The sequence below is a fragment of the Aspergillus luchuensis genome, chromosome 5 (assembly GCF_016861625.1).
Source record: "Aspergillus luchuensis IFO 4308 DNA, chromosome 5, nearly complete sequence".
NCBI lineage: Eukaryota > Fungi > Ascomycota > Eurotiomycetes > Eurotiales > Aspergillaceae > Aspergillus > Aspergillus luchuensis.
Window position 1 is genome coordinate 4,981,403 of NC_054853.1, and position 20,971 is coordinate 5,002,373.

Here is a 20,971-nt window from a genome sequence, read left to right on the forward strand (position 1 = left end):
ACACTGGTAAGCATGGTGCTAATGGAAAACGGCTCTCGTAAGATCATCATCAATCGACTTATATCACTCGGGATGGAAGTTCAATTGCCAGTATATCACATGTGATCCTGTCCGGGAATGCTTCGCTACTATATATTGGTTTGCATTCTTCACAAGATTAATTTGCGGATCATGTTCTTGGCTGTCTCCGCACTGGTCATTTTACTTAAAAGCAATTTCATTCTTCTTGTACCGGGACTACTACTACTACTACTACCATGGTGAGTAACTGACATTAAAAGCAGTAATTACTGCTAGTAGCCGAGTTCATATTTCAATTGACTTAAAGTGGCCATCCCAAGAGGTCTGGAATTCTGAGAATCTTATGGCTTCTACTTGTTTCTCACATCATGATCGGCTATGATAACCTTGTTGGTTAGGCATCTGGTAAAATCAATGGTGTGAAAACTGAAGAATGCAGTGTGTTACAGCATATAGATGCATCCTAACATGTAGATCAGCAGCCATACTGGTGAAGACTATGTGAACAGTTGTGACCCTTGACTAGTTTGACTGGAACCAAAGTTTCGGGGTGCTTCTTATCTACCGATAAGATTGGCTGGGGGTGAGTATCGTCAATATGGCCGATTATACTATATACTGAGACATAGGAAGTTCCCTTTCAAAGAAACAAAGACAGGGTATCGAAGAAAACCCCCTTAGTTATGCCTAATAAAAGCGTGGAATGGTGTAATGAGCGAAATGGGTTCTAGGATCATTCTGATGTGCTGATTTTCTTTCCTGAATTTGATCCTCGGGGGCCGGTATGGTCCCCGTGCTCCAGAGCCTCTCCGGTCGCGAGCAAAGGCTGGAAAGCTGCTCCAGCAACAAAGCTCAAGTGACGGTACCTCAATCCCAGGCAACCACCCTATCCCATCGATTTCGTCTCCAATCTAATGTGCGGAAGATAACCATGCACTGTTTGCAAGTGCACCCAAGTTCTTTCGCTCCAACTGAAGAGAGCACTAGCAGGCAATGAGTGGCGTTTGAAACCCGGACAGACGTCGGACAACAGCAGTACGTGACTCCGTCTTCTATCGCTCGGTCGGACCTAACGGATTCTCGTTGTGATGGTCTTAACCCTGCTATCTATCGCTTCTAATGGATCTGAGTGATTGGAGAATCGCGCGTCTAACTGGTTGTTCGTGGTAGTGGCTTCACATCCGTCGATCAAGGCTGGTCCCATCCAGCCAACGCCATTGCCCCTCATCCCTGACGATTCGAGCCCTGTGTCGCACCATAGCTTTTCAACTCCACCAGAACGCCTTGTCACGAGAAGTACGCCATCGTCCACCGTGCACAGTCGGGAAACTTCCACGGTCAGAGGAGGTGCCGACCTATCCGCCTTAACCCCTTCATCCTCACAACCTCAACACTCTCGCCGCGGCAACTCCCATTCCAAAAGTCCCGAACCAAGCGCTGGGAGGTCTGGTCTTGGGTACGATGTCGGCTTGGAGAGGAGACCATCCAACTCTTACGGTCATCATCGAAATACTTCGATTGTCCATGGAATCCAACACTCCCGAAATCCCAGTTTCGCTGCCTCTACAACCTCTACAAGCCCGCTCAGCCCCGAATTGATCGCTTCGCTCGGCCGCGGTGGCGCCCCCGACCCAGAAGGCACAGGCGCTGTACGGATGGAGCAGAACGAGGGACCCTCGGGCTTCCAGGGCCAAGGGGCCAATGGAGCGGTGCACAGTCTGCAGGGCACACTAAGCACCATAGAGGATAGAGATACGGATGATGTCGCTGATGGGACCCTGGCGAGTACAGCTCACAGGAGAATGAACTCCAACGGAAAGCCGTGGCAGGAGCGGTCCCATAGCCGTTCGCACTCGAGGCACCATTTTGGAGCAGAGTCGAAGACGGTTGGGGAATACGCTTTGCACCATCTCTTCAATTCCGTAAGTGTATACCTTTTTTGGCCGAGCGTAACCCGACTGCTGACAGTGGCCCTAGTTTGTAGGTCAAGCGGACAACAAGATCAACCAGGCTATAATGAAGCTGGGTGAGTCAGACGCGCCAGTTGAAGAGGTATGCGGACCGGGCGTCGATTCAAACTTTGATCAATTGATCTCTGCTTTGGGTCATATCGCGCGAGAGAAACCGAAGCCTCTGATTGATACGATCATGCTATGGCGAAAGGCCAAAGGCGATGCTGCTATTGTGGCCAAACAGGCCGCTGGTCAGAAGACTACATCTGAAAATGGGTCCCTGATACGCCGCAACACTGAGCCACCCCAGATCATCGCAGAATCGGCTTCTCAGACTGACTCGGCGTCTCCTGCGACTACACTTTACTCCCGGCACGACGATGTCATCTTGGCGGAGCGGCGTGCGACGGTGTCCGTTTACCTGGTTTGCAGGGTTTTGATCGAGATATTCAACCAGAGCAGTCTTGCTTCGATCACATTGGACATGGCGGACCGCTTAGAGGATATAGTCTTCGGTCAACTTAAAACAGTAGACCCCGAACAGATCTCAGCTTCGCCTCTTCGCATGGCGAACTGGAGGATTTACTCCCAAGTGCTAGGGATCATGAGCGAAAACAACTTCACCAGCGTCACAGCTCGGTTTTTGGCAGAGCTTGAAAAAATCCAGAAGGATGAGACACTTCGTGGGCCTTCCAGAGATGGTGACGCCAAAGCCGAACTCCTAATCCTAGGGATGAGGCATATTCGGATTAAGACACAACCCGACTCATGGGCTCGCTCTTGCGAATTTCTACGCTCACTGGCCCGATTGTTCGGTAACTCTCATGGGCAACGGGTCAAACAGGCATATTGTTATATCTTTGAAAAGTTACTCCTACCTGTGGCTGCAAGTCCCAACTCTGACTTGACGTTGCCTAAGTGGAAAGACTTTATAGAGCTAGTCCAGTCCCGTCTGTCACAGATGCTAACCAAGCCTCGTCATTGGACTGTGGCTTTCCCCCTCCACGTGCTGCTCTTGTGCGTGTCGACGAAGGAAAACTTCTCCTCACAGTGGCTTTCACTGGTCCAGTCGCTCCCACCGAGATTGAAAGACCGGCCAACGAGAGGGCCTGCCCTACAGGCAATGTGTCGCTTGCTGTGGACCTACTTCTTCCGGTATTCAGAATCGCCCACAGCTACACTGCGTAAAGTCGACGAAGTGTCGAAAATCGCGCTTCCGCCGGGCAAAAGGACATATCTGAGTACAGAACCGGCCGTTGCAGAACCTCTTATCCAACTAATACGGATGATTGGCTTTAAGCATCCTGACGTCTGTTTCAGAAGCATTATCTTTCAAATGATCAGCTCGGATCTTTTTCTCTCCGGGAAAGAGCTAAAGATCGAACAGATGGAGCCGGAAAAGATGGTGATTGGAATCAGGTCCTTCCTCGCCATCATGACAGACATCGAGAACTCTGATCAGCTTTGCCCTCCCGTGCCCACCGGTTCGATCCCCAACCCATTCACCGACATGTCCTCTCCAACCTATCTCCACCGTCCTCAGTTCCTGGCTGAACCCCGGCTTCCAAATGCCCGAGGGAATAAGGGGGATGCAGTATCACGGCCTGTCAACACAGCAAGACTGAATGAGAATGTCAGAGACTATTATTTCCGGTTCTGTGACATCCTTGGCAAGATAACTCTTTTATGCGACAACACCTTCGGAGGACAGGCAGCACTGGATGAGAAATTCGGCGGGACAACTCCCAAGACCCCGATTGCGGAGGCCTTCAGTTTTGGAAGACGGGATGATCATCCTAACATTCTAGATCAGAGACAGGGCTTCTACGATCTTCTTCACGTCGCGGTCCAAGCCCTGCCTCGCTGTTTATCCGATCGTATACCATTCAATTCTCTTATCAATCTGCTTTGTACTGGCACTGCTCATGTTCAAACAAACATAGCGTCCTCATCTGCCGAGTCTCTGAAAGCAATTGCACGGCAATCTCATGCCCAGCAGGTGACGATCGGTTTCGCAAGGTTTATCTTCAATTTCGACGCGAGATATTCCACCATGTCAGACGAAGGCATGCTTGGGCCAGGCCACATCGAATCTACATTGAGATTGTATGTCGAGTTGCTGAGGATCTGGATTGAGGAGATCAAGCAGAAGACTAAAGATGCAGCGGCGGACTCTGGCGATAAGTCTGGTACTGGGAGCAGAGCTCTGCAATTGGACCTTTCCAGCGTTCTCGCCCAGGTCGAGGAGGTGGAGTCACACGGCTTATTCTTCCTTTGCTCGCAATCGAGGAGGGTTCGCGCTTTTGCGATCACCGTGCTCCGCCTGATTACGGAATTTGACAGCGCCCTCGGCAAGGAGAATACGCGAATCATCCGGATCTTGGAGGCCGACTCGCAACAGATATTGGACGTCAATGACGAACAACTAACTGTGGCTGAGAGGAGTCGCATCCAGAAAGGCAAGCGAAGAAGCGCCACTCAAAACACGCTGATTGAGCTGTGCAGCAGTGAAGTCTCCTATGACTCTACACTATGGTCGAAGGTATTTCCCAATATCATTCGGATTAGCTTCGAGACCTGTCCTTTCGCTGTGACGTTGGGCCGTGAGATCGTGTGTGCGAGACTTGTCCTGATGCACAAGACCATTACGTCGCTTGCGGAGAGTCCTCAGTATCCTCAATACGGTCCGATTGATGCCATTCAAGCTCGCTCATTCGGTAGGAGTAACACAACCGCCGAGATCTTGATTGAGCAGTGGAAACTGTATTTGGTCATGGCCTGTACCACGCTCAACAGCGTAGGCGCACAGTCCCAGAGTCAACTGGCAAACGCTCAGCATGCACGGAAGGGATCGAAAGGGTCACAACAGTCGCAGGATAAAATAAGCTCCGCCCGAAGCCTCTTTGCCTTTGTGATCCCGTTGCTATCAGCCGAGCGTTCTTCTATACGAAACGCTATAGTGATTGCCCTAGGCTCGATCAACATGAACCTATACCGCACCCTACTCGAATCTCTACAGTACGCCGTTACCACTTGCAACGAAGAAGCTAAGGTCCGGATTGGTACACATTATCGTTCTCCGAGCAGCCCACGGCGCAATCGCAAGACAGACCGGTTGCGCACTGAAGTTACGCATGTGTATAAACTAACGTCCCACTTCCTCAAAGAACCCGAAGTCTACAACGATGACTGGATTGTCAACAACCTTGTCACCTATGCAAAGGACTTGCGGATATTCTTGAGTGATGCCGAGGTGCAGAACGACTGGGAGTTTCAGCGCCTTCGCTTCCACTACTGCGGGCTTATGGAGGAGCTCTTCGAGGGTATCAATCGTACCAAGGACCCTTCTCGCTGGATACCTTTCGAGTCAAGAAAGTCTTCCTTTTCTCTTATGGAGGACTGGTGCGGATACTCGCCTAATCAGTCTCAGATCTCGCAACGTGAGGAAACAATGCGGAGGAATGCCATCTCACAGAACCATGAGGCTGGCGAATTGCGTAATACTGCCGCAGCCATGGAAATAGAGAAGAAGAATCTGCGCGCAGCAGCCCTTAGTGCAATGGCATCCTTGTGTGTAAGTTGGACTGACTTTCTCATTCTATTCGGGCTACCAACTGACTTTTGTAGGCTGGGCCGATTAGTATTACCACAGAGAGCGGGTCGGTACTCCAATTTGACGTGGGCCGAATGCTTTCTTGGGTTGATATCATCTTCAACACAATCAGTGACAAGTGGCACGCCATTGGTAGACGGGCCCTCAAAAATTTAATTATCCACAACAAGGAGCACTCATACTTGTTGGAACGGTCCATAGAGATGTGCTACGTCACAGAGCGACCGAAGGCATTGGAGAGCTACTTTGAAGTCGTAACCGAAGTGCTCATCGAGCATAAGGATTATCCGCTTGGGTTTTGGAGAATCTTGGGTGCCGTACTTGTTACACTTGGTAGCCCGAAACGGGAGATCAGAATGAAGTCTGCTAAGCTGCTTCGGATTTTGGAAGAGCGACAACAGAAGAGTTCAAGATTACAAGACTTCGACATCAGCATTTCCGACAAGACGACCGCCGTCTACAAGCTTGCGCAATTCGAGACCTCGAAACGTTTGGCGAAGCAACACTCTGACCTGGCCTTCACTCTTTTCTCCGAGTTCTCATTGCACTTTCGGAATCTGCGGCCGGACAGTCAGCGGAACATGGTGGCTGCCATCCTTCCATGGGTCCAGACAATGGAGCTTCAAGTCGATCCGAATGGCGGCCCAACAGCCAAGTCATATATGCTTCTGGCCAATCTGTTTGAGATTACGATCCGCTGCAGTACTATTCTTCCAAACGAGGTTCAGGCCCTTTGGCAAGCTCTGGCCACCGGCCCGCATGGTGGCAATGTGCAACTAGTGCTTGACTTCATCATCAGCCTCTGTCTGGAACGAAAAGAGCAGAACTTTGTGGATTATGCCAAACAGGTTGTCGTGTTCCTGGCAGGTACTCCTGCTGGCTCCAAAGTCATCGAATTTTTCTTGTTGCAGGTCGTTCCTAAGCACATGGTACAAGAAAGGAAAGATATCACGCCAGCGCCACCTGATATCAGAAGCCTACCTTATGTCACAGACCTCGGAACAGTACTTCCTGTTGGGAACAAGCAAGCCGGCCTTTCCTTGGGCCAAGTCGCGCTGATATTCCTCGTTGACTTGATGGTTGCGCCAGTTACACTGACCATGGACGATTTGGTCAAATTACTTCATGTTGTCCTTATACTCTGGGACCATTATACGCTCACTGTGCAAGAGCAAGCCAGGGAAATGCTCGTTCATCTGATACACGAGTTGATCGCTGCAAAGGTTGAGGATGACGCGCCCATCGAAACACGGCAATCCATTGAAGATTTTGTGGAATCGATCCGTAAGAGCGATCCGAAGGTTGTGTGGGAATACGAAGACGCCAGTGACAAAGAAGATGAAGAGGATGGCAGCCGTGTTCCGCCGTCAATGGCCTCTGTCACTCGCCAAGTAGTTGGTTTCTTTAGCCTTGGATATGAGGGGCTGAACGACCTATGGGCGAAAGAAGCGTTGAACTGGGCGACGTCATGTCCGGTGCGACATCTCGCCTGTCGGTCGTTCCAAGTGTTTCGTTGCATATCCATGTCTCTCGACTCTCGGATGCTGGCTGATATGTTGGCTCGTCTGTCGAACACTATTGCAGACGAAGAGTCGGACTATCGAACTTTCTCCATGGAAATCCTTACGACACTTAAGATCATTATCAGCTCTTTGGCGCCTACTGACCTGCTGCGTTATCCCCAGCTGTTCTGGACTACATGTGCGTGCTTGAATACCATCCACGAAACGGAGTTTATTGAAAGCGTTGGCATGCTTGAGAAATTCCTGGACCGCGTCGACATGAGTGACCCCATGGTAGTTTCAGAGCTCATCAAAGGCCAACCGCCAAAGTGGGAAGGTGGCTTTGATGGTCTCCAGGATTTGATCTACAAGGGTCTCAAGTCATCAGAATCATTGAATCGAACACTGGACATCCTGCACCGATTAAGTGCCCTTCCAAACAACGAGCTCATTGGTGATGGTAACAGGTTATTATTTGCCATATTAGCCAACCTGTCTCACTTTTTGCGTCAATTTGACTCCGATGTTGACGATCCCAAGACATTGGCGCGCGCGACACTGCTGGCAAGGGTCGCTGAAAGTGAAAGATGCCCCCGGCTAGCAGCTTCACTGCTCGGGTTTGCCAACGGCCAATACAAGGCGGAGAACGATTTCCTGAACCATATTATCACGGAAATTCGGTCTTATTACTTCCCCCGCCAGGATGTTCAAAGTCTTATTTTCCTCATGGGCTTGCTGACCAATACAACAAACTGGTTCCGCGTCAAGGTCATGAAAATACTATGCGTGCTGTTACCTGACATGGACATGCGTCGTGGAGAAGTGACGTGTCATGGGCCTGATCTGATCTCTCCTCTCTTGCGACTGCTACAAACGGATCTCTGTCCCCAAGCTTTGCAGGTCATGGACCACATCATGACCGTCTCGGCCAATCCAATGGAGAAGCATCACATCCGGATGAGCATGGCTTCCTCGTCGTCTTCTCGGGCTATCCGAAAGGAGTACGAGCGCGTGCAGAGCTTGTATGGCATACCAGAGCCGACCGGATGGTCGATACCCATGCCTGCGACGCAATCAAGCATCACACGACACAACGTCCATGCAGTGTTCTACACTTGCGCGGAGGTCGACCGGATGGAAGTGCAGGAGACAGCACCCTCTGAGGTGGAGTTCCACGCCGACGAGTATAACGACACGTTCTTCCCCATGCGGGCGGACACGATGAAATCTATCGATACGCAAACGGACGGCAACATGGGCGACATCGTCCAGAAGCTAGACAGTCTGGATGACTTCTTCGAGGAGACAGACCCGGTGCACGCAACGCTGGACCCTATTTCCGATTCAACCCTACGGGGCTTTACTGGTACATTTGCCGATACCAACGCCAATCTGTACGATCAGCAAACTGCGCCAATCCTCCGCAAGTCCCTTGCCCGAACCGCCTCAACGTCCTCATTTCATAATGGACTTGCTGAGTCCCGTCCGTCCAATCTGCGCTTCGACAGCATGGGAACACCATCTCCTGGGACATTTACGCCTCAGCCTCAGAGCCAAACTGCACGGCCCGTTTCCCACACGCGCTCCGTCACGTCTCCAGTCAATCATTTGTTCACGCCTCAGAGTTCTAGTGCACACCATAACACGCCCGTGATCGGATTTGAGTCGGCATTCCTATCCGATGACGAGATTGAGGACGGCTTGGCTGATCACAAACAAGCCATGCCGCATCCTATCAGTCAAACGCGCAGTGCCACGGACGGGTCCTCATCCCTTGAATCCATGATCCGCAGCGGTATGCGACGACTCACCGGCGGGGCAGCTACGAATCGGGAAAAGGAGAGACAGCGTGATCTGGTTCGAGCTCAACAACGAGCAATGGCTCAGACGGCCAGCTCACCGCGCGTGCCCAAGGTGCCTGCGGAGTATCTGATGGGGCCAACGAGCAACCCATCTTCCCCAGCACAACAGTGATGGGAGTGACCATCACTCTAACCCTCGTGCGACCTTCTTTTGCTTTGATATTGTAAGCCGGTGCTTGGTGTGATTTGGCGTTCAACATACCCATTCGTCGATGTTTCCTTCGTTTACTCTTCCTTGACGTCTGTTCGCCTGCCCTCGTTTCATCATTTCCTTGGCCGTATGTAGTACAGACATCTATAGATTAATTAATTGAATCAGAAGATATATAGACGAGAGTATGGTGATATGGAGTGGTATAGTAGTAGTGTTCGGGAAGTCCAGTGGGGAGAGTGGATGCCTCACGGTCCAGGCGGCGGGCCCATCCCGTGACGCTTCCCGACGCCATACCGCATCGGGGCTTCCCCGCATTGAGGGCAGGAAAGGGAAGATCGTCGACTCTCAACTCTATTCGTCATTCCCCAATGATGCCCCTGGCTTGAGGTACTTGAAGAATGGAAAGCCTCGGAAAGCAGCGGAGTTCCACCATTACAGCACTCCACCGGGCCGAGGGGTGCTCGGTTGTTCTCCAACTTACAGCTGCTCGCTCTCCCAGGTCACTACGCTTCTTCCTTCGACGAATACTATCTCTTTCTAGCAATACTCTCTGTGTTATACCTTGAGTGGCCTCTCCCATTATCGTGTAATACCTCTTTTGAAATGAGTCTCTCGCGTGCTCTGCCCCTTCGCAGTGAAAGGAGTGCCTTATTCAGAGCATCTCCTTCGACATGCCGTCTCACGCAACACTACGCTCTGTCTGGTCGCACATTCTCAACTTCTGCGCAACGGGATGCTACATGGGGATTCATTGGGCTGGGCCAAATGGGTAGGTATTCGCAGGTCGGGGGAGCCTTCAACGTCGCTCAATGGCATTGTCTAATTGACATTGACAATCTCTTTGTCTACCACAGGCTACAACATGGCTAAGAACCTGCGCGCTAAGATTCCTGAGACGGATACCTTGATTATTCGAGACGTGAATGAAGATAACATGTCTAAATTTGTGAAGGAAGCGAAAGAAATTGCTAGGAGCAGCGGCGCTGCTGACGACGTTTCGGAGGTTCTGGTGGCTCAGACCGCGAGAGAACTTGCGGAAAAGTCGGTAAGTTGATCGTTCCGATTTGGGGTTTGTCACCCCTCGATGCGAGCCCTACGTGGCTTTGTGATCGGACATTGTTTGCTACTCTAAAGCTACATATTTGGGGTGCTATATCCATTCACAAAACCCCGCATTTAATTGCGTTTGTTTGCTGATGAACTATCCAGTCCGTGATCATCACCAGCCTTCCAGGGCCGCAGCATGTCAAGGATGTCTATCACTCTATTCTACGAGAAGGTGAACTTCCCAAGCTAGAAGAAGAGCGACTGTTCATCGATACGTCAACAATCGACCCTGCTTCATCAAAGGAAATCGCGAACGCTATACAAACCACATCCCAAGGGCGCTTCGTCGATGCACCTGTATCGGGTGGTGTGGTGGGTGCGCGTGCTGGCACATTGAGCTTCATGTTCGGTGCCACTTCGCAGACTGGTCAATTTCTTGATCGCGTGCGATCCGTGCTACTCATGATGGGGAAGAAGGCGTGGCACATGGGCGCCCCGGGAGCCGGCGTTTCAGGCAAACTGGCGAACAATTACATCCTGGCGATCAACAACATTGCGACCGCGGAAGCAATGAACCTTGGCATGCGCTGGGGGTTGGATCCCAAGGCTTTGGCGGAGCTTGTTAATTCGTCGACTGGCCGGTGCTGGCCTATGGAAGTTAACAACCCCGTACCTGGTGTGGTCGAGACGGCACCGGCATCTCGTGGTTACGAGGGAGGGTTTGGAGTGAGTCTTATGAATAAGGATCTTCGACTGGCCATTACTGCTGCGGAGGAGTCGCAAACACCTTTGGCGCTGGCAGATACTGCTCAGAAGGTGTATAATGCTGTTGAAGAGGAACACCGTGGGAAAGACTTTTCCGTGGTGTACAAGTGGCTGAAGGAGCACTCGCAATGATCGGCTGTTACGGCCTCCGGTATTGTTCGAATGAAGTACTTTTTCAGTTGTGGCAACGAGGTCTCTATATCATGGATCATAGAGTACATGGCCATGACTCTTCCGCTTGCCAAGCCTGTTCATGATCTGCATGCATTCAAGTACCTATCAGCTATTATCTCATTTATATATACATGACGACCATCACTACATATTGAAGTCCTCCCACAGCGCAATGTATTGGATAACTGCCAAAAGCTAGCATGAAACCCACCCTCGTATCTGACCCTGAAACCTTCAAATCCACTAGTCAGTCTCAGCCCCAAACTAGACTAGCCAACCCACAAAACCAAATAGTTACTAGTTAGATGATCTGGCGTGATCTGACAAATCCACCACAAATCTAATCTATGACTCCAACCATCCCTCCCCTCCCTGATACAACCCTCCTAAACCCTGCACTGCACATCCCCAACCACCATCACTCATATAGTACTATACCCAAACCAAAAATGACCCCCCTCCCCACCCAAACCCACGGCCCACCCACCGGCCACCCGATCCTAATAATCCCAGGATGGGAAATGACGCCCGAAACAGAAATGTACGATTTCGAGCCCATCTTCACCACCCTCCCCAACTCCAACTTGCGCCGAATCTACATCGCCCTACCAGGAACGGCCTCCACCCCAGCAAGAAACATCACCTCCCTCGACGACATCTACCACCACCTCGTGCACTTCATCGACACAACTCTAGGAGATGCTCGCTTCATGTTGATCGGATCCTCCTGCGGGGCGTATCTTGCGCGTGCAATCGCTCAGAAGTACGTGACTCGGATAGATGGGTTACTTCTCAGAGTGCCGTTGGTTCAGCCGGAGGATGCGAAGCGGGATGTTGATAGGATTGAACCACTTATCAAGAATGAAAAACTCATGAATGGGCTTGGTGAGGAGGATAAGACGCTTCTCGGAGTTGAGAACGGGGGGAAAGTGCTGGTGCAGACGGAGGGGTATGTGGGGGAGTTAGTGAGGAAGTATCGGGAGGTGTATGTTCCTGCGGAGGAGGGGGCTGATAAGGGGGTTTTGGATCGGATAAGGGGGGATGTGGGGAGGTATCGGTTGAGTGAGGGGGTGCTTGGGAATGGGAATGGTGGGGAGAAGTTGATGGCGCCGACGCTGGTGGTTTGTGGGAGGCAGGATGAGAGCGTGGGGTATAGAGATTGTTTGGGTCTGTTGGAGAGGTATCCTAGGGCGACGTTTGCGGTGCTGGATCGTGGGACGCATGGGTTGCCGGTGGATGCGAGTGAGAGGGGGGTGTTTGGGGTGTTGGTTAGGGATTGGGTTTTTAGGGTGGGGGAGTGGAGGGATAGTCATCATTGATTTTGTCTTGGAGGGTTGTAGTATGTACAGTTTTGATGGATTGGGGTGATGTTGGGGGACATGGTTGGTGAGGATGTAGGGGTTATGATTTGCGGGGTGAGAGTTTGACCAGGAGACCTTCTTGTTTGACGAACCACCTGGGTTAGTGTTAGTATTGACCTGGCTGGTATGATAAGTTTTTGATTCGAGTTGTGGGTGGATGGTAGTTTACGTACCAACATGTTTCCTTCCATGGCTCTTCTGGGTTCGCGAGTTGAATGTCGAAGCGGTTGAGGAGGGTTGGGATCATCTATGCGCCGTTAGTTGAAGTTGAAGGTCGATTGTAGAGATGGTATCATTAGGTTGAGTGGCTATTACCTTGCTCATTTCCATCCAGCTGATATCTTTGATACATGTTAGCTATATGATCTCGATACATGATGATATATCAGACGTACTCTTTCCAATGCAAAGTCGGGAACCACCACCGAAAGCAAAGAAGTATCGTCCTAATATTAGGAGGGATATGATTAGCTGAATAGTAACATGATGTGAAGGTATGGACTCACTCATATCGCCTGTCTTCTCTCCTAGCCATCTTTCTGGGCGGAATGCTTCAACATCGTCGCCGAATATACTGGCGTCGCGATGGACGACCCAGGGATTGACGCCCACGGTTGTCTATTATTTCATCCAGTATTAGTCCACAATCCTTCATTGGGCAGTCAACAAGCCATGGATACTGAAGTCATCTTACCCCCTCCGGCAAAAAGCACCCATCAATGACAATCCCCCCCTTGGGAACAACACGAGGCAGAGTCATCCCTACAGCCGGGTGCAGTCTCAATCCCTCCCACATGCACGCCTGAAGATACGGCATGTCATTCGCCTGGTCCAGCGTAACCGGGTCCGAGAATCTCCCTTGACGTTTCCGCTCTTCAATCTCATCCCTGAGCTTCCTCAGGCAAGCTGGCGTCCTCAGCAAATGGTAGATGATCGATCTGATCGAGATAGCAGTAGTATCAGAGCCCGCAAAAACATTCGACGTAGCCATTGAGAGCACGTCATCATCTGACAGTTGATTTCCTTTCTTCTTCTGCACGTCAAAGAGCTTGGATAAGATGTCTTGCTCTTCTTTAGCCTCTTCGACATGCTTCCCTTCTCTACGGGCCAGGATCTCACGAGCTGCAATCTGTCGAATCGTACCATGGCGCGCTGCGATACCCAAGCGACTTCCGATGAGAGGCGTCATGTAATCATGCAGCCAATAAACCCAGGGTACTTGGCCCACCCAGGAAGCCGAGCGAAGTGCGTTCTCAATCTGACTGAATGCGCCACCGTCTGATCCGTTCTCGAGGAAGCCAAATGATTTGGAGAATGTAATTTCTCCAATGACATCTGCGTGTTGCGTTAATTAGAAGGTACGTAACATGCATTGAAGATCTTTGGGGAAACTTACCAAAAGCAAACAGCTGCACCCACTTCCCCATATCAACAGTTGCGTCAGGCCCTTGCCGGTGCAGACACTGCATGAGTCGTTCGACGACTGCATCTACGCCATGCTCAAAGTCCTTGAGACTACTCATCGAATAGATATTGTTGACGAGTCGTCGCTGAGCACCATGGATAATCTCACTTCGTTCTGCAAAGAGATCGAATGTACGACGACCTTGCCAAACGCCTTTATTTGATCTCAGCCAAGTTGGACTTCTGTACAATTGAGGCGGTGAGTGGACTCACTGTACCAATCGCTTTTTGCGAATCTGTTTCCAGCTCCTACACGTTGAAGCGTCAGCGCTGTCACGAGTCAAACTCAGATGAAAGCGGCCATACCATATATCATCTGAATGGCATCCAAATCTGCCACACTGACTTCGCTTGGCCCGACACGAACCAATTTGCCATACTTCTCATGGAGACGAGGATACAATCGATGCATATTGCCTTTGTCTGAGAAGAATACCAGCCACCATCGCGAAAGACTGGCCCAGAAGGGACCGGGGACTCTAGCTAATGAGCTGTAGAAGCGGATGTATAGAACGTAAGTGATAAGCGAGAAGATTGATAAGAAGGCAATATATGGCAGAAAGCGTGAGATGGGATCATGATGTGTTGAATCAAGTCGAGTGAAGTCGGTAAGCAGGCCCATCTTGGTGAGTTGGTCGGTGATGAATTCTCCTGAATGAGTCTTGAGAAAGTATATAGAGAAATAGAGGAAGAAGAGGTCGGTTAAATAACTTGAAAGTCAGTGGCACTGATAAGCACTAGAAGGACGTTGTGTGTCGGACTGTAATTACTGCTGGCCGGGTATAAGTCACCTTCCGTCAGCCTGCCACTGGTTGGTTGCGGGGGCGGGTCGAGGATCTGCGGGGTCAGCTTCATACCACGGCACATGGTAGTGTATTCCTCTTAGTGCAACGATGCATATACATAATGATGGCTGGTAATACCAGCATCAACCGGAAAGCTTGGGACAAATCCCTAAAAATCAGGAACCTCATTTGGTGCTGAGAATCAAGCTTGGAACTAAAGGTTCCACTTGAGGTGGCTCATAGTGGTATGTTTCGGCTTCGGTAATATTACCATACAGCACCCGAAACCAATTATAGTATTCGTCTTGACTACAATCATATTGTGCTAAAGGTTATGGGGATTACACCTGCATCATTTAGATATTAGCCTGGAACCGTGTGTCAGCAAATGGCGAGGAAATGTCATTGAAATTCAGCCAAATTATTGACTACGCTATGCCACAATTCGCAATCAGACTGGAAAAGCCCAGCATAGTATCCATGTCTCCTCAGTGGGTGTTAATGAAGCCGGCAAAATATTCTTGAACGCTATTCGCCTCGTCAAATTGTGCTGCATACCCCAAGATCCCATCAGGTCGAATGATGACGACTGCACCGTTGCTATCAGACACCCTATAGGCGGCATGGGCCGAGCCCTCTGGGTCGTAGTAGAGTCGACCGATTGTCGGAATACTGAACCTTTGGTCTCCTCCAGCAGGTCTTTGAGCAACCAAAGTTATAGACCGAGCCATGCTGCGAGGAAGGCACTCGCTAAGCTGTTTCACTGTCTCCACGGCACGGGTGAGTCTCTCCCCAGTCTTCTGAGGATGACCAGCCAGTAAAAGAATTGACCAAGCACCAATGTTCGGCATCAGGTGGAGCAATCGAATCGGTAGTCGTGATCCAGGAGCATATATCAAAGCATCTGGAGCTCTCCAGCCCGCTGATATTGCTGTCGCCAAGGAAGGCTTGTTTATGACACTCTCGTCATAGTGAACTCCTAATCCGATACAAAAATCAATTGTATCATCGAAGACCTTGGCAAATAGCTCATTCGAGCTTAATGATAGATCCCTGTACCTGTCAGGGACGGTCCCCGAGATGGTAGCTGAGAAATCCTTGTCAAGGTTGATTAGATATTGCGCTACAGCACGCCGCTCTCTATCATAGCTGCGAAGCACATCGATACTATACCAACCTTTCACGATGCCGCCGAGCTTCCAGGCTAGGTTCACTGCATCATGAACGCCTGTATTCATGCCCTGTGCTGTCCCAGATGAGTGTGTATGACAGGCGTCTCCTGCTAGTAACACTCGGTCGTTGTTATAAAAGCACTCTGCTACACGCTGATTGATGCTGTGGTGGAAGTTAGAAAGGAACCTGGAGACTTGGAAACAAAACTTACCCATATAAAGTCCACCAGTCAATGGTTTCAAATTCCAATGTAAAAGGTTCCATAGACTTGACAGCTTCCACCTTCGCATCTTCAAGTGTAAGCTTATCCCCGTATTTGGCAAGCAATTCCTGTGTCATAGCAAATCCGATCCGCTTCACACCATGATCTAACTGAACCCATAGCACATTCCCATGGCTTTTGGATTCAATGGAAGCGAAGCCAATATCAGCATCGGGCATATCAGTCTTGAAGCGCCCATCGATTCGTACCCATCTGAAGTTGGTGTGATCGCCTTCAAACGAAATGCCAGCGAGACGTCTCACAAGCGAATGGCTGCCATCCGCGCCAACGATGAATTTACTAATCAGCAATATCAGCAGGATTCTCTCTAAAACAACAGCAACATAGTGGACTGCCTGCATACCTCCTCACCGTCAGTCTCCTACCCGAGCTAGCTTCTGTTACATGTGAGACGACCTTATAATCGTCACCACAGGCCTTCTCGACGTCGAAGCCATCTAGTCTCCATCCGATGTACGGCTCGCCTCCAAGCGCTACATATGCATCTCGTATCACCTCCTCGGAGTACTTCTGGCGAATATTCAGACAGTAGTCCAGGAACGTACCACGCATATGCTGGTACATAATTTCCCAACCTCGGGCCGTCACCCGCTTGCCATCTCGGTAAGTCACACTATCGCGGGCCACGTAACCGATTTGGTCCAGGTCGTCTAATATGCCCAATTGGTCCAGCAACTCAAGCGTGCGCGGATGGAGAGTTGTTGCTCGACCATACATGGCTTGTTCAGCTTTGTCATGTTGCTCTGTGCCGAGCAACCAGTGAAGCTTAGCCTCTTGGGGAGAATCATTGAGGGAAGCTAATAAGAAAGTTCTTACCAACGAGTAAGGTGTCCACACCCTGTTTAGCAAGTGCACACGCAGTAAGCAAGCCAGTAGGCCCGCCACCGCTAATGAACACGTCTGTTTTCCTGGTCTCAGTCATGGGCGCTAGAAACGTTCCAGTAGTATGCGACAAGAGGAAAAGGGGACGTCAATGGATATAAGCAATGCGCTTGTGGCAGAGTATCTTACTTTGAACTCGGGCAATGACTCTGCGAATTCTTGTAACAGTGTATAGTGTCAGCTAAGTGTTGACAGGGAAGCGTTAGAAACCCCTCACACATGACCTTGTCATGTGCGGGGTTTATGCAAGATCGCCTTAGAGATCTGCGTTTTCTAAATGAAGGGTCAGGTAACTTGGTAGCTCTGGACCATGTTTTCCCTAGGAAGTCCTGTAAGTTGGCCAGGTGGCTCTCTCTTCTTCGATATTTTCAGTTCAATTTTTAGTAGGCTGAGCTTCATCATGCTCTGGCGATCATCAGAAGAATGATGGCGCTGCCAACCAAAGGTCATTCCATAGCATCTGCATCAGAGAACTATTCCCATCATCTCCACTCCAGAGAGAGTCCAATGCCTCAGAGAATTGAGTATCTAGAGCGCCTTGGCTGGAACCATCGCCAACCTCTGATCCATCGAGACTGAAGATATTTGGTGCTTTGGATAAATCTATATCATGGCTCAGTGTCGGCAAGTGTCGGTCTGTAGTTTGAGGCTCAGGTTTCTCAATATGCACACTAGTTTCATGCCCTTGGCCGCCTAGCACTTGAGATAGGGTCTTCCGCAGGTTGGTGGCGCAATTTCTGGCGGTGTTGCTGTACAGGTCCATGTTTTCCAAGCAGTCACAGCAGCTCTTCCAAGCATTGCCCAAGACTGGTTGAGAAAATCTAGATTTCATAGCAGGGGATGCCTGTGCCAGTATAAGAACAACACCAGCCGTAAAAGCATCTAGTCATTTAATTCAGCGGCCGCCGCTTCATACTCGTCAAGGGGGGCACATACAAAAAACATTGTACCACCACACACTTGCCAGTTCAGTTGTCGAAATTTCATTCATAAGATGCGACAGCTCAATCGCAGTCTCGATACATGACGTCGAGCAGCTGATACCGAAATCCACGGCTATTCTGCTTTTCAACGGTACTTGTTGGTATCGAGGATAGCCGGCCGCTTGACGCGGTGGCAAATTGTCACGGCAGAACTTGACGAATGTAGGACGAAGAAGCAAGATTCTCAAATGAAGGAATCTTGGGCAAGGGTCAGTGACATATCATCAAACGATTCGCAGCAGTACTCACCTTCCCCTCAACAGGCTGCTTTCACGACGGAATGGTCCAGCCACACCAGCGGGCTGCTGTGCATCACGCCATTGTAGAGCCGCTGGAAGACTTGATTCAAATTCCTGAAGCTCCTCATCTAAACTGAGCAAGGTCTGTGCTAACTCATTCTCGGACTTTGGCCGTTCTGACTGATCAGGAGACCCCCTGTCCTCCCAAGGCTCATAGACCTCATATAGTATCTTTCTGAGTATCTTGTATAACTGTAGAGTTCTGACATAGAACTCAGCTTTTGAAAGCGTGCCCGCTGGCAATTGACAGGTTGCTGTGGTCGAGTCGAGTTGTTCATCATCGATAGCTTCTGGAAGAGGTACTGCGGAAGAATGAGTCATGGGAGGACGACCCAGCATCATGCTACTTGCACTTGGGGTTTTGTCAGTAATATGAACGTTCATAATCTGATTCACTCACAGATCAAGCATTACACATCCATGCCAGACACGCCTTCTCATCTGTATTTGGGCCGGTGTCCTAGGTCTATCGGCCTTAAGAGAATGCATTCCGAGAGATTGAGCAATTCTGCAAGCCAGGCCGATTATATTCCAGCATCTCGATGGAGATTCGCCTCCTTGCAAGTATTGCGACGTCAATAGTAAGGTTTGTACTAGGGCTAAATCACCTTTATCAAGTGACATCACATTCAATAGTCGCTGCGAACGCTGAAAGAACTCCTCCGCTGTAGCTTGCCGCGCTGTATGATCTAATTTAGAAAAATGGCATCCAAGAGCAAATATTATGTTCAATGCGCAATGAAACAGTGCCGGGGGCACGTAGGCATCTCCTAAGCCCAGTCCGGACGAGATGGTTTCTGTGTCTGTTTCCGTATCTGGCGTCCATAAGCGCCTATAAGCGCGAAGAAAATTTGGTTTATGAACATATGGATACAGACTGTGTATTTTATCGAAATAGAAGTTTAAAAGGTAGTCAGCCAGTTGTCGTGGTGGTAGATCGTAGGCTTTGACACTCAGACTATTATCAGCCACTGGTGGCATTGGAATTGATGGTGTGCCAAAAGTCGCACTCGGAACCGGATTTGTTGTCGTTCGTCCTCGTTCAGGCTCTTTTGTTGCAGATTCTTTGATCTGTTTTAGAAAAGACGCGACCGATGAATCACCAAAGAACTCATCCTCGCTCTCGGACAAGCCGAAGAGTCCGTCGGGTGTTATGCCCATTGCGGTGATTCGGCTTCGGCTTCCTCTAGAACTCCGGAAGCCCGAGGCTTGCCTTGTTCTAAGAGTAGAGGCATTGTGTCCGTCATTGCTCATGAGGGCATTTTGAGGGAAAGCAGTGGGACCATCCTCTGTGTGTGCTCGCAAGGGCATGCTCCGAGAGTCAGTGGTATCGTTATTCATATTACCTTGTTGACTGACACCACCTGGTGTACTCTGGCCAATTCTGGGTTCTACTGAAGCAAGTGGGCTTCCAGACGCAGGAATGTGGGTGGCTCTTGCAGACGCAGCTCGATCAACGGTGTGTAACCGGTGTATATACCTGAAAATGGCAAGTACAGTTGGCCCGAGGCTTCGTCCACTATCCACAGCAAGGGTCTTACTGATTATCTTGGGCTTTCCTGGCACTTTCCACGGGATAAGAGCACGAGGTCTCTCGTCGCTTGCATGGGCCACAGCTGGGCTCAATGCCATCGCAGCGGATTTTTCGCGCACGACATGGTAAACAGGCGAGCGCGATCTTTCTTCTTTTTCTGTACTGCTGCGACTAATCATAAGTTAGACCAACGCTGCCACTTTGTGTGGAAGCAGGTATGTACGTACCATGCTGTATTTGAGCAAGCAAATAGAAGCGCGGGGTACCCTGTCGGCAAGGTCTATGGAGAACAAGTATAAACTGCTGAGCTAAGCTAATGTGTATCCGTTGTAACTATACAGACAGAAGATGCTGAGTGTTGTAACTTGCAAGTGAGTCGGACGACTTGTAGTATGTCCCGCTGAATACCCCAGATAAGCGGGGCGTACCGCCCCCAGACGGGGGAGCGTGACCGCTGCCCGTTGCGAAGGGAAACCGCCTCTCTCAACATTTGTCCTCCCTAAAATAGATTGATGAATTCTTAAGAGCCATTGTATTTCTAATTACTTCACACATTTTCTGGGGCGATTGGAATAGAGTGAGATTGATACATAGTGAGGAGATTGCTTGGCGAAGTAATAGCCTGAAGCATCGTACTCAGGATATTCGTCGACGTCACGGCATAGAGAATACCCTTGCTTTACGAACTTTGTTTCCCAATTCCTCATCAAGAATGTATGCTCACCTTGCTAGGCTTTGGCTTGCTTCATTACTCTCATTTTCCAAAATTTCCCCTCATATTGAAGCAAAAGGTGGGATCTTACCCCACGGGGTGTCGTTCGATTGTATCGGATGTGTATCGGTAGCAGTATCGGATACCGTACCGGATGCTGTATCGGCAGGTGTTATCATGCGTGTGCCGAGAGCAGCTTCTTGGAACATCACTAATGACCCATTGATCGACGCACCCTACGGGGTTTACGAAGGTAGATATATTTCAAGAATGTCTGTCCAGACGAAGGTATTAGAAGCTGACTTATGCAAATCTTATTCGACATAATCACTGTGTTCGAGTTGTGGTCCAAGACGCTGATGGGGAGCCCGATGCTACACTTGCTTTTGTCTATCACGAGATTGT

General features: G+C 50.0%; 6 protein-coding genes across 6 annotated transcripts; 3 read left to right on the forward strand and 3 right to left on the reverse strand.

The window, feature by feature from the left end:
- Positions 1-805: 805 nt before the first annotated feature.
- Positions 806-9,062, forward strand: TAO3 (putative cell morphogenesis protein (PAG1); the record flags this gene model as incomplete). Its single annotated transcript, XM_041691578.1, has 5 exons — positions 806-959; positions 1,012-1,056; positions 1,192-1,943; positions 1,999-5,547; positions 5,601-9,062. 5 exons carry the CDS (start codon positions 806-808, stop codon positions 9,060-9,062), a joined length of 7,962 nt encoding a protein of 2,653 aa, XP_041545049.1.
- A 645-nt stretch (positions 9,063-9,707) lies between these two features.
- AKAW2_51629S (uncharacterized protein) lies at positions 9,708-11,048 on the forward strand (the record flags this gene model as incomplete). Its single annotated transcript, XM_041691580.1, has 3 exons — positions 9,708-9,873; positions 9,959-10,149; positions 10,314-11,048. 3 exons carry the CDS (start codon positions 9,708-9,710, stop codon positions 11,046-11,048), a joined length of 1,092 nt encoding a protein of 363 aa, XP_041545050.1.
- Positions 11,049-11,539: 491 nt separating this feature from the next.
- AKAW2_51630S (alpha/beta fold hydrolase) lies at positions 11,540-12,409 on the forward strand (the record flags this gene model as incomplete). Its single annotated transcript, XM_041691581.1, has 1 exon — positions 11,540-12,409. The coding sequence occupies one exon, from the start codon at positions 11,540-11,542 to the stop codon at positions 12,407-12,409; it is 870 nt and encodes a 289-aa protein (XP_041545051.1).
- Positions 12,410-12,491: 82 nt separating this feature from the next.
- Positions 12,492-14,537, reverse strand: AKAW2_51631A (cytochrome P450; the record flags this gene model as incomplete). Its single annotated transcript, XM_041691582.1, has 9 exons — positions 12,492-12,546; positions 12,625-12,698; positions 12,767-12,792; positions 12,847-12,897; positions 12,958-13,069; positions 13,146-13,786; positions 13,848-14,069; positions 14,129-14,164; positions 14,222-14,537. The coding sequence occupies 9 exons, from the start codon at positions 14,535-14,537 to the stop codon at positions 12,492-12,494; spliced, it is 1,533 nt and encodes a 510-aa protein (XP_041545052.1).
- Positions 14,538-15,188: 651 nt separating this feature from the next.
- Positions 15,189-17,078, reverse strand: AKAW2_51632A (uncharacterized protein; the record flags this gene model as incomplete). The annotated part of the gene is made up of 4 exons (XM_041691583.1): positions 15,189-16,035; positions 16,085-16,435; positions 16,500-16,899; positions 16,973-17,078. The coding sequence occupies 4 exons, from the start codon at positions 17,076-17,078 to the stop codon at positions 15,189-15,191; spliced, it is 1,704 nt and encodes a 567-aa protein (XP_041545053.1).
- Positions 17,079-17,453: 375 nt separating this feature from the next.
- On the reverse strand, positions 17,454-18,704 carry AKAW2_51633A (fungal specific transcription factor domain-containing protein; the record flags this gene model as incomplete). Its single annotated transcript, XM_041691584.1, has 3 exons — positions 17,454-17,920; positions 17,975-18,219; positions 18,271-18,704. 3 exons carry the CDS (start codon positions 18,702-18,704, stop codon positions 17,454-17,456), a joined length of 1,146 nt encoding a protein of 381 aa, XP_041545054.1.
- Positions 18,705-20,971: the final 2,267 nt, after the last annotated feature.